Source organism: Patiria miniata, unplaced genomic scaffold (genome assembly GCF_015706575.1).
Source record: "Patiria miniata isolate m_02_andy unplaced genomic scaffold, ASM1570657v1 HiC_scaffold_22, whole genome shotgun sequence".
NCBI classification, from domain to species: Eukaryota; Metazoa; Echinodermata; class Asteroidea; order Valvatida; family Asterinidae; genus Patiria; species Patiria miniata.
In genome coordinates this window covers 18599059-18610218 of record NW_024037061.1, presented here as the reverse complement: position 1 = coordinate 18610218, position 11160 = coordinate 18599059, and the positions used below count along the sequence as shown (strand labels likewise).

At 40.3% G+C, this 11160-nt stretch overlaps 1 protein-coding gene across 1 annotated transcript; it reads left to right on the top strand.

Annotated features, from left to right (window-relative positions):
• The first annotated feature begins 2429 nt into the window (after window positions 1–2429).
• LOC119729933 lies at window positions 2430–8764 on the top strand. The gene is made up of 6 exons (XM_038202718.1): window positions 2430–2847; window positions 4187–4938; window positions 5487–5731; window positions 6181–6235; window positions 6745–7783; window positions 8248–8764. The coding sequence occupies exons 1-6, from the start codon at window positions 2586–2588 to the stop codon at window positions 8472–8474; spliced, it is 2580 nt and encodes an 859-aa protein (XP_038058646.1). The 5' UTR covers window positions 2430–2585; the 3' UTR covers window positions 8475–8764.
• Window positions 8765–11160: the final 2396 nt, after the last annotated feature.

Sequence of the window (11160 nt, the reverse complement as noted above, 5' to 3'; positions counted from 1 at the left end):
AAACAGAGTGATAAATACCGACCGAGCACATATTTATTCCCATTCATAAATACCTTATCCGTAAAAAAATATCAAATAATTCGTTCAAAAAAATCCCGATTTTGTTCAACAAGTTCACTTCATGCTTTTTGAAACATCCCTCTAGCAAAATAATGGAGTGTTCAGCTGGCGAGTAAGATGTAAACAACCCTTTTATGGAGATTGACGCGCGCGTAACATGTTCCGCGCGATGTCACGCAGAACGCACCTGGGGCGTTGCGTTTTGAATTTAGAACTACTAGTGCAGTGCCCGTCTAAAATGTGCATGCTCGGGAAACGCAAATTGCTTTGCCGCTGCCCGCTGGTACGGTTGTATACTTGCAGAGTTTTGGAGAAATGCTCGTACAAACAACGCATGCGATTCAATGGTGTTGTTTTCACAGGTTGAACGCACACTTACGTCAAAATTTTTGCCAAGTTTGAAGTTCGACCACCTACAATGGTCGCTCAGTCGACTGCAAAAATAATGTGCCCGTGTACATACGAAAACATGGTATGCAGTGCTATTCACCCATTGATCCATTAGTTTTCACCCACACTGGACAGTGTATCGCCCTGCAATGCACGTGCGCGTGCCCGTCCTTTTTGCATTGTTTGCGTCATATTGAGCACGCGCGCTTTAGCTTAAACATGACGTAAACAATTGAAAAGAACGGCAGTGCGTGCGGGTGTTATGTTCTAAGCTATATACTGCCACGTTTGCCTCAGAAAATACTGCTTTTTGCAGCTTTTTCGAGAACCGCTGGTCCAAACAACTTCAAACTTTGCACTGCACATTCTGTTGTCCCGAAAAATATACCCGCCGATTTTCAACTTCATACGGTGCCCGGTTCTGGAGATAATCGACGGACAGACAGACAGACAGAGATTCCTGGAATTATAGTAAGATAAAATTATGAAAACAGATTAAGTCTGCTGTTTCTTTTACTCAAGCTTCCTAACCATTTGAATTTTATATTGAAAATAGCATTATGTCTTCCATAACTTTTTGTGCCTTTTCTAGTAAAAAGAAGTTCAGGTTTTCCCCTCTTGGCAATAACATGATTTTTCCGTGATGCAAAAAGGGCTAAAGTGAGCCTTCATATATCGATAAAATTATCGATTTAGTTGGTCAAGAGCTGCCGAGAAAAAGAGCACACATTTTTTTAGACTCAATAAAATATAGATTTTACTTGTTTTCTGATAGGGAGAACGTACCCCCTGAAACTCTGCCTTCACTTATTTAAATAACAATCAAGGGGTCATTCAACAAAAGCACGAGTACACTTCTCGAGAAACTGTCCAACCATAGAGCTACCCCAACCAACTGTTTTTACTTCAAAGATAAATTATTTGGCTTATTTTTCCAAAAGTAGAAGTCAACATAAATTTTAAAGATTCAAAAATTTGGAGAGAAATCAGTCCATTTTTTTTTTTAAAATAAAAAGCTACCTGTTAACAGATTTCGCCTCAAAACAAAAATTGGGGGGAGGGGGGAGGACTTTTTGGGGGTGGGTGGGGGTGGGGTGGGGAGCATCATAAACAAGTTTTCCCGCAATAAGCAGGTAATTTTTGCCCAAATCTTTGAAATTTTAGCTGTTGGAATATTGCTTGATGTTCCTCTTGCATCCTGGTCTGCGTTGTTTTGAGAAAAATACATTTTCGGCCAAATTTTGTTTAAAAAGTAAGGTTAATCTTAGCAACTGTTTTCAATTTTGGCTGAAAATTCAAATACTTGAAACTTGCATTTAAGGTGTCTGCATGACCCCAGAAGACATTCCTACAGCATTTCAGAAGACATTCCTACAACATTTTTTGTCGAATCCGCCGGAGAATTTTGTTGCACATTTTGAATTTTTTAGCATCAACTGTTCAGTATAAATATTTATGTAAATTTGACCCATGAAAAAAGATACATTTCATCCTACAGTTAAATTTGTTGTCAGAAAAAAATGTTTCTTTTTTTGGGGGGGGGGGGTCCAAATGTAATTAAATCGTAAAAGGGAACCTTGGATTTTCTGTGAATTTGGCTTAAACCTTAAAAACAATTATGAATAACAATGTTCAAACATTTTGCTGACAAAAAGTACAAATGGTTAGTTCATTTAATAGCGCTAAACTTGCCGTGAACTTATGTAGTAAAGCTGGAAGAACAAAACAAAATGCGAGAGAAAAGTCAATTAAAATTCTGAGGAATAAAAAAATCCCTAGTAAATTTCGTGATTCAACTTCAAGATGAGCATATCATAGCATGCAATCGGTCGATCGTGCAGCGCAGACGACATCCAAAAGCTGCTGCTCGGGCTTGCGTTTGTAAACAAACTTCTGACCAATCAAATACCTCATTTGGAGGCCTTTAAATTTTGAATGTGTTATTGCGCGTGCGCGCCTCAAATTCCGCAGCGTTGCGTACATTTTGTTCAACCATCGCGTTTAAATTTTGTGCATTAACGCCCGGCGCCAGCGCTTCACAACACTGCGTTTGAACGCTGTCATCATCAGCACATGTCCTTTTGTGACAATATTTTTGTGATATCTAAGGAAAAGTTCTTGTAGAATTTTATTGGATGGCAGCTGCTAATACCGGGGGTGCAGGGGATAACATGCTGAGTTTGCAATCAGAAAACGCAAAAGAGGAACCAACCGTGAAAACTGGCGGAGCGGACGGGGCAGAGAGCGATCTTGTCCCGGTCAAGTTGGAGTCGGCAGTCGCTTCAGCTTCAGCTTGCACGATGGCGGGCGACGGTAACGAAAAATGTCCCAACAAGTCGGTGACACCAATTTTGAAGGAAGGAATATTGCAACTCCTGTGCACAGATGGAGTCCAAGGTAAGTGGTAACCTATTTTAATGTTGATCATAACGTAGTTTACTTGGATTCGGTAAACAGTGGTCAGACATGGTGGGCCTAGGCAAAACATTAGGCCAAAAAAAAAAAACCCAGTTAACTGGGTCTGTCCACACTAACGGTTACAAAAGCGTGACAAATTAGAGGGAACCACGGACAGGAGTCGATACATGGAGTAATATGTAATATTTTTGTATGATTGTAACTGGGGATCTCTACTCGACAAGCATTGCTTTTTAGGGATCCCCATCCACATATTTTGTTTACATTTAACTCTAATCGTCTTCTTTTACGTGGAAAATAAAGTGAATTGAATTGAATTGAAATTGAGTAAGTTTTCCGTCTTTCTTCATCCAATAACAATTGCCCACCAACAAGTTTAATAAATTTCTCAGGTTTCGAGAAGTTAATTAGCCTACAGAGGAGTTCAAGATTTCACGTTCATAACATGGACAGATTTCATTGTTAAGTGGTGGGCAGCAATAAATAAAATAGGGCCTACATGAGTTAGGCCTAGGCCCCTATCCCAAATTTGTTCCTATAAAAAAAAGTAAAGCTAGGCCTCCCTAGGCCTATCCATTGAGAGATTGCCACTGGCCAATCTCAGGTTAGGGTGTAGGCCTAGGGCCCTACACATCTTCAAGTTCAAGACTTCTTGTTCATAACACTTCATGTTCATAACAGGGACAGAAATTTATATTTTTATTCGGCCATGACATAAAGGCTTAAAAAACAAAACCAAAAAAATCTATTTGACACAGTTTATGGTGATCCTAATGCCAATATAAATTGTCACTTCTACTTCTCCCAGCATTTTAAAAAAGTGTTAGGGGGCCTACAAGTTGGGAGGTTTGTAGGGCCTAGGTTGGAAACTCAGCAAGTACTTGTCTCTCCCCCCCCCCCACCCCCCTCCCCAAAAAGGATTAGACCTAAAAATAGGCCTAATAATATAATAAAGCTATGATTTTTTTTGTTCATGAACATTGTTTTCAAAAAGTTGGTGCATGCAGTAAGCTTTCCATGGATAGATATGGATGAATTCATCTGGTCATGCATCACCGAGTTCCATTTAAACTAAAATGATATTTTGAAAACCCTCTTGGGGACAATTTTGAGTAAAACAGTAAAAGTACATCCACAACAAGGCCTACAACCTATGTTTTTCTAAGAAATTGATAATTTAATTTAATTATTAAAACCATTTCATGAGAGACTCTGATCTGAATTCCGGATTTCCTATCGCCACTTTGCAAACGTAGTCATTTTATATCAGTAAATTTGTTTAAGATATCATTTTTTTTGCCACTATGCTCCTTTGCAGAGGATAAAGCTGTTACGCAGACATCAAATGACAATGCCACATCAACTCCAACAGAAGCCCAGCTGGCCACTGTCATCCAGAGCGCTGAAGAAGTCCTCAGCCGAGAAAGCCTTGCAGCGATTCCTCATGGCTCACCTACTGCCAGTGAGCCTGGCACTGCAGTCATGCATCCGGTCCCTCAAGTCTCCATGGAAACAATGCCAGAGGCAAAATCTGCCGTCAAAGTTCAAGAGGAGTATGCAGCTCACCCAGAGCCTGTCATTAAAGCTGCTGCGGAGGTACCAAATGAGAATCAGAACTTCCAGGATGCGATGCTCCATACACCCCCTCCCCAAGAACATCTCAGTGATAGTTCTCCTTGTCAAGTAGCTGAAGCATCAGAGTGCCTGTCGACCGTCACAAGCCTGCCAGCGTCTTCACCACCGAGCGTGCAGCCGCCAATGTCCAATGCCAGCAACTCAGTGATGCCAGACCTGGGCGTATTTGCAAATAGCATCACTGATCCCTCCCAGAGCTACTGTCAGGTGGGGAATCTACAGCCAAGCATCAGCTCCTTCAATGGGTTTTCTCAGCAACAGACAGTCACAGACTCTCTTCCCGGTATCTCCACACTAACCTCCTCCTCCAATATGGTGAATGGTATGACTGCCACTCTGAACAATCTTGCGTCCAGCAGTTTCCCTTCCGGAAATATGATGAACAACGTGGTCTATGCTGCTGTACCTCTTCAACAAACTGCAAGTGGAATGCAGGTGATTTTCTGAATAACTTATTTCATGCTCATTTTTGTTTCCAACCCAGTAGTTACTGTATTGCCCAAAACCCTGAACAGTTTTTGAGATTCATCACTGAATAAACACAAAGTTTTATCTTAGTATGCTAAGGTGATTTTGTCATTCGTCATCAGAGTTATTCGGGGTTACAGTTTTGATTAATGTTATTAGTTTTGAATGAAATTCAGTGAAAAACAAAGCATATATAATTGAAAATTTTAAGAATCTCATGAATTGGTAACATTTTGAACTGAATTATACATTTTTCCGCATGTTACATACAAATTCAAAATAGCCAGAGTTCATTCAACACATTTGATTGAAAGCTTTGTTTTATATTCAGCAAAGCAATTAAATTATGGCTCCATTGAATTCGCAAACAAACTACCGGTACAATTATTGACTTGATGAAATTTTCTTTGTACTTTTTTTCTGTAAAAACCATGAATTGACTTACTTTCTACAATTAAGCTAACAAATAAAGCTATTTAAAGTTGTTTTTTTTTATTTCTAAATTATCATTTCAGCTTGCCCAAATGCATCCAAATGCAAATGCCTACAACCTGGCCCGCCCCAGCGGAACCAGCCGACGAGTTCTTCTTCCTCGAGGGCGCTCTTCAAGCAACACCCCAAAGGAGAACTCCTTCAAGAAGACGATTACGCCACTGACTTACGAGAAACCCAACGTGGGCCTGGTGCAGCAGATCATGGAGGTGTTCCGGGTGACAGGACGGAAGGAGATGCAACCGTGTGAGGTCTACGATGGGTTGGAGTGAGTCGAACCTCCAGACTTTAAAAACTCTGACTTGTCCCCCAGAATTGAACACGAACCCACCCCTATGGACTTTGTGCAAACATCCTTAGCAGTGATATTAATTTCAAGCATAGCTGTTTTCCTGAGTTGTAGTTGAGTTTGGTCACAAGTATATCGTGAGGCAATTCACAAGGTCACTAGTAACAAGGGAAGAACAATAACAAAAGACTGGCTTTCTCATGGTTCATTTGAGTAGCTTGTGACTTGACTTAATTGGGACTGGAGGAATTGTGGTGGACTTGTGTGGACATTGATGGACTCAGAATACAATACAGCTGTTAACAAGGAACCTTTGAGTGCCATTTCCATGGACATGCGCACTTACACACGTTGGGACACACATGTTTATGCACATTTACAAAATTTGCTTTCTAAACAATGTAATATTTAATTTTATTTCTCTGCAGATGTTGCTATCCATATTATCTGCGCATGAATCCAAATAGGAAGAAAAGCTGGATGGTGAGTATCTCATGTAATTTGTGTTTTGTTTTGTTTTGATTTGATTCTTATTAAGTTGGTTTTTGGTTTTTATAATTTGTTTATTTTTTCTATCAGCACTTTCTGTCCTAGCATTTGATTGGCTTCTGAATTTGCTAGAATACAACACACGATAAAGCAGTTTATACTCAGTGTGACTCAAGACGAATGACGTTTATTTCAAAATTCTAACAAATTGCCCAACCCTAAGATGACAGATTCTGTGGAAAGTATTCCTGAGTGGATATGTTGATAGTACAGATGGATCACAAGTCACGTCACAATTAAATCACAAGTAGATTAATAACTCTAGTCACATGTAACAGGAGGTAAACAATAACAAAAGAATGCCTATGTAAAAGTTCACTTGATAGTTTGTTAGTTGACTTGGGACTGGATGACTTACGAGTGATATGATCGACTTGTGATCCATCTCAAGTAACTCTGTCAAAAACACTACATCCTACTGTCTTCTTCTTCCCTCTGAACAGAGTTCTGTCCGGCATGCACTCACAACTCCCTGCTTCAAGTCCCGACGTGCAGAAAACTCCGATGGCAAGTTGGCCCCTCGCAAGGGTGGCTTCTGGTCCATCAATGACAGCTACGACCCCAACTCTAAGCCCCCCAAACGCGTCACCCCGACCAAGCGCCCATTGGGCAGCCCAACCTATCAACGGCGCCAGCCCTTGGGGGTCAATACCCAGCAGGCCAACTGGCAGACCTTTCCTGGCCACAACCATCTTGCTCAGCAGCACCACAGCGCTCGCCACAGTCCTTACAACTACTTCAGCCCAACCAGGGGGAGCTTCTCTCCCAACGTCCCTGTTGTGTACTCACCCACCCGGGTCTATCAGCCGCAGACACCAACAGCAGCCCTCCTTCCCAATGGTAAGATGATCTACATATCCCCAGCTGAAGACGATTCTGCAGGTCATTCCAATCAGTCGTTCGGGCGAGATGTGTATCAGGCGTGGGGGGCTGACTCCAACACCAATAACACCCCAAGTATGTGGCAGATAGTCCAGAACATGGGAAATGACACCTGCAAAGATCAAGCCGACCAGAACAAAATCTTCAGCAGTACTGCCAACGGAGTGCAGCAGCAAGCTGTCGCCAACATGAACTGCAACAACACAGCTGTGACCACAACACTGGGGTTGATCAACCAGCAGCAGCAGCAGCAGCAGCAGCAAGATCAGCTGAAGCTGCAGTTACTCCAACAAGCACAGCTGCAGCAGCAGATGCAGCAGCAACAGCTCCAACAGCAACAGCAGCAACAACAGCAGGTGTTCCAACCTCAGCAGCAGTCCGCTGCTGACTCTGATCCCTTTGCTGTTGCCCTGGAGCTGAGCGAGATCAAAGCAAAACAGGAATCCACAGACAACCCTCCACAACTCATCAAACCACAGCAGCCTGCTTCCAGCAACAACCTTGAGCAGGCAATGTCAGTTGAGATGACTTGCAGCCCTGAGCAGCCTCAATCCATCCTCGGTGAAACCTCAAAAAGCACCCAACAACTTACAGCAAAAGGTAGGCATATCGGAATGTCAGAAACGCACTTCCTTTTCCAGAAAAAAAAGCCACTACTTCGATAAAACATATCAAATTTAATTCTCGAGTTTGGGATTGATTCATTTAATCAGATGGATCAAATTTGTGGACGCCATTTTGAGCTGATAGAAGTACGCAGACTGTTACAACAGTCCTTATTGATAGTCATAAATATAAACAGGAATGTGTTAACTGTTTTAATTCTAAAACGATACCTGGTATCTCCATTTAATGTTACACCTACCCAAGCTTTGTCACCTTAATATCCCCAAAATGAATTTTATCCTAAGATATGTCAAAAGGAGTTCCTCTATACACCTCCCAAGTTGGGGCCCCTACCATTTGCACAGTTTGAAGTCTGAAGCATCCCATTTGGAAAAGACTGACATTGCAACTGACATTAGAAATTCCTGATTGGTTTTAATTACACCTCTTTATTTCAGGAGACAGTAGCGGGTCCCAGCAGCAGGGATGCGAGGATCTCCGCAGCATGGTCTACCGCTCACTTGGCGTCTGCAATGACCTTAATACCAGACCTGCCGTCAGCGATGTAGCCCCACCCACTCAGCTCACTGCCACCCCGGTGACCCAGTTCAGTGCCCTGCCCACACAGTACCAGCTGATCCATTACAGTGGCAATGACACACAGTATGAGGGTATGGTCATTTGAGAAAAACCTTGTTATATCTCCGAATAGGTTTATCTCCCAAATCAGCCGTGTGATCATGGTGATAGCCCAATGAGGCCTCCCACCCAAAATTTCTTTTCAGGAATCATCTAGAACACTGTAACAGTTACGCAAAAACATGCAATGAGTATTTGCTCCTGGAAGCGTACACATGTATTTTATTCTACTAATAAGATATTACAGTCCAATTCCTGACTCCTGAACTATACTTGTCTAAGTAACACAAGCGGATGTGCATTTCAAGTTCCAACGGGCATAATTTGACACCCTGCATATATAATTTTGGTCAATAATGTGCAGGTTTTTGCATCTATTTTTGCCTCCTGCAGATATATATACAAATCTTAAAATTTCTTTAAATTAATAATAGTTTCTAGAAAAACAGTTCCTTAGACATTATTTACCTGTTGATTTTAATGACTGATTTCAAGAATTGATTTCAATTATTCTGCTCAATTTTTGTCAATTATGTGCAGGATTTTATGTCTATTTTTGCCTCCTGCAGATATACAAATCTTAAAATTTCTGTAAAATTAATAGTTTCTTGAAAAACAGTTCCTTAGACAGTTACCTGTTGATTTTAATTACTGATTTCAAGAATTGATTTCAATTATTCTGCTCAATAGAATTAATATTGTTGTGGTAAATTGATTTTGCCTGAGTTGCAACTGAACATTTGAAAATTTGTATGCTTTTCCATTTATTCATAACAGTTCCAAGTTTGTGCAAGCGATGTAAATTAATTTGTTTGAAAAAAAATATGTTCTGTTTCTGTGCAAAATATGTTCTAAGATTAATTAAAATTTTCGTCATTTACTATATGTTTATGCCAAAGATACATACATGTACATGTATGTCACCCCTTATGAAAAAACAAAATACGACAACACAATCAGCTATGCACATCTCATTCAATCTTGAGGTACATTAAAACAGTGTATTTTATTGAAACTTCATTTAAATTTACACTTTTTGCTTTCAAACTTTCATGACGCAATAACATTCAGTCTATTTTGTCTCAAGAAAGGATGTAGCCTACTTATGTATGTATTTTAGGAGAAGGGATTTAAGCAAGAAGCTGGTCTAAAAATGATTTTGTTAAAAAATAAATCAGTTATGTATTTTGGTAAAAGTGCTTTTGCTGGGTGAATTTGTCTGTCTGTGCCTACTGATCAAGCTTCTTAAACTGAATTTTGAAAAGGGTTGAGAAAAGATGTTTTTTAGCATTTAAGTTCGCTGAAGGTGCTTTTCATAACAAATTATCTATCAAATCACTTTATATAGTATTTTGGAGCTTTTTGGACTTGTCAATTTTAGGATGACATACTCATTACTCCTCCAGATGAATGAAACTCCTAAATATACCCTTGTATCGAAGAAAACAAAGACTGGTACGAATATTCCAGAAAATAGGGTAAATTGTCATTACATTTAAAGGGACATTACGGCCTGAAATGCCTGATCATTTTATGTTTTGGATTGTTTCCTTATCCTACGTTAAAGGTCTGGTTGAAAGGAAACTAAACTAATGTCGCATTGTCGCAAGACGAAAATCCCTGTTTAATTCTGACGCCACAAACATTGTGGGACACATGTGAAGCGATCAAGCTAAATGAGTCGTTTGTCGACCCTGGTCAAATTGTTGGTTTTTTTACAGATTTGAAGAGAGCACAATCTCAGCATTACTGCTGTGAAAACCGCATGCTGATACCATCTTTAGTTCAAAAATTATTGGAAGTCAGAACACGAAGTGATGTGATGAAGTGGCCCTATTTTGGCCTGAATCTCCAAATGATAGTTTCCGACAAACGACTCATTTAGCTTGATCGCATCACAACCGTTGTTTCTCACACGTCCACAGAACGCGATGCACTGGTGAAACATGTGCAGCAGGATTCAAAACTAGCACCCAACACAATTTTGACCCCCGAAATTCGTTCTCACCAGAATAACACAAAACCACTTCATTTTTAAAGGATGGTTGTGTGGACGTTTATATCCACTTTAAGATGCTTTTCGTTTAAAACGCGTTTTGTAAACCAATTGGGAGCTTTCCAGGCTGTAATGTGCCTTTAATGTAATGATATTTTACTGACATAATTAGAAAAGTTTTAAAAATCTTGTTCACTAGCGTTGGGCCATCAGAGAAACACCACTATCAGAGATTATATTACAAGGTAACTAAAAAACAAAGAAAAGCTGACTGAATTAATTTAGTACGCAAATTCTACAATGGAACCAGCTACAAGTAGTGAGCATCAAATATTTCAGCTATTCGTCCATCCATTTTGCTTAGCAAACATTTTTTGTGGGACCAAACATGCAGAATGTAGTAAGACTACAAGACCTGCAGTAACACACATCTCTAAAGTTGCTTCAGTTGCTTCCATAGGCGCATGTACAATTCGGGCGATTCACAATGCAGTGCGCCACCAAGAGTTTGCCATGGAGAGTCAACTTTTCAAGTTTACGGTCGACAGAATATGGCCCATTTGAATGAGTGTCAGTAGACACTTGAGCTAATTTGTTATAGATTGGGGCATAGCGTTCTGCCGCCTTACCAAAAATCACCATATTGATACAAAGAAAAGAAAAGGGCAAACATATACTCGAATCATACGCTTACGAAACTACTGACCGGAAAAAAACAAACAATTTCAAATGTCCC

Excerpts from the sequence above, each read along its gene's own strand:
- LOC119729933 (XM_038202718.1), top strand. The coding sequence starts at position 2,586 with ATGGCAGCTGCTAATACCGGGGGTGCAGGGGATAACATGCTGAGTTTG. Across the intron at positions 5,732-6,180 it reads GAGGTCTACGATGGGTTGGA|ATGTTGCTATCCATATTATC; the intron begins GTGAGTCGAACC and ends ATTTCTCTGCAG. Across the intron at positions 6,236-6,744 it reads ATAGGAAGAAAAGCTGGATG|AGTTCTGTCCGGCATGCACT; the intron begins GTGAGTATCTCA and ends CCCTCTGAACAG.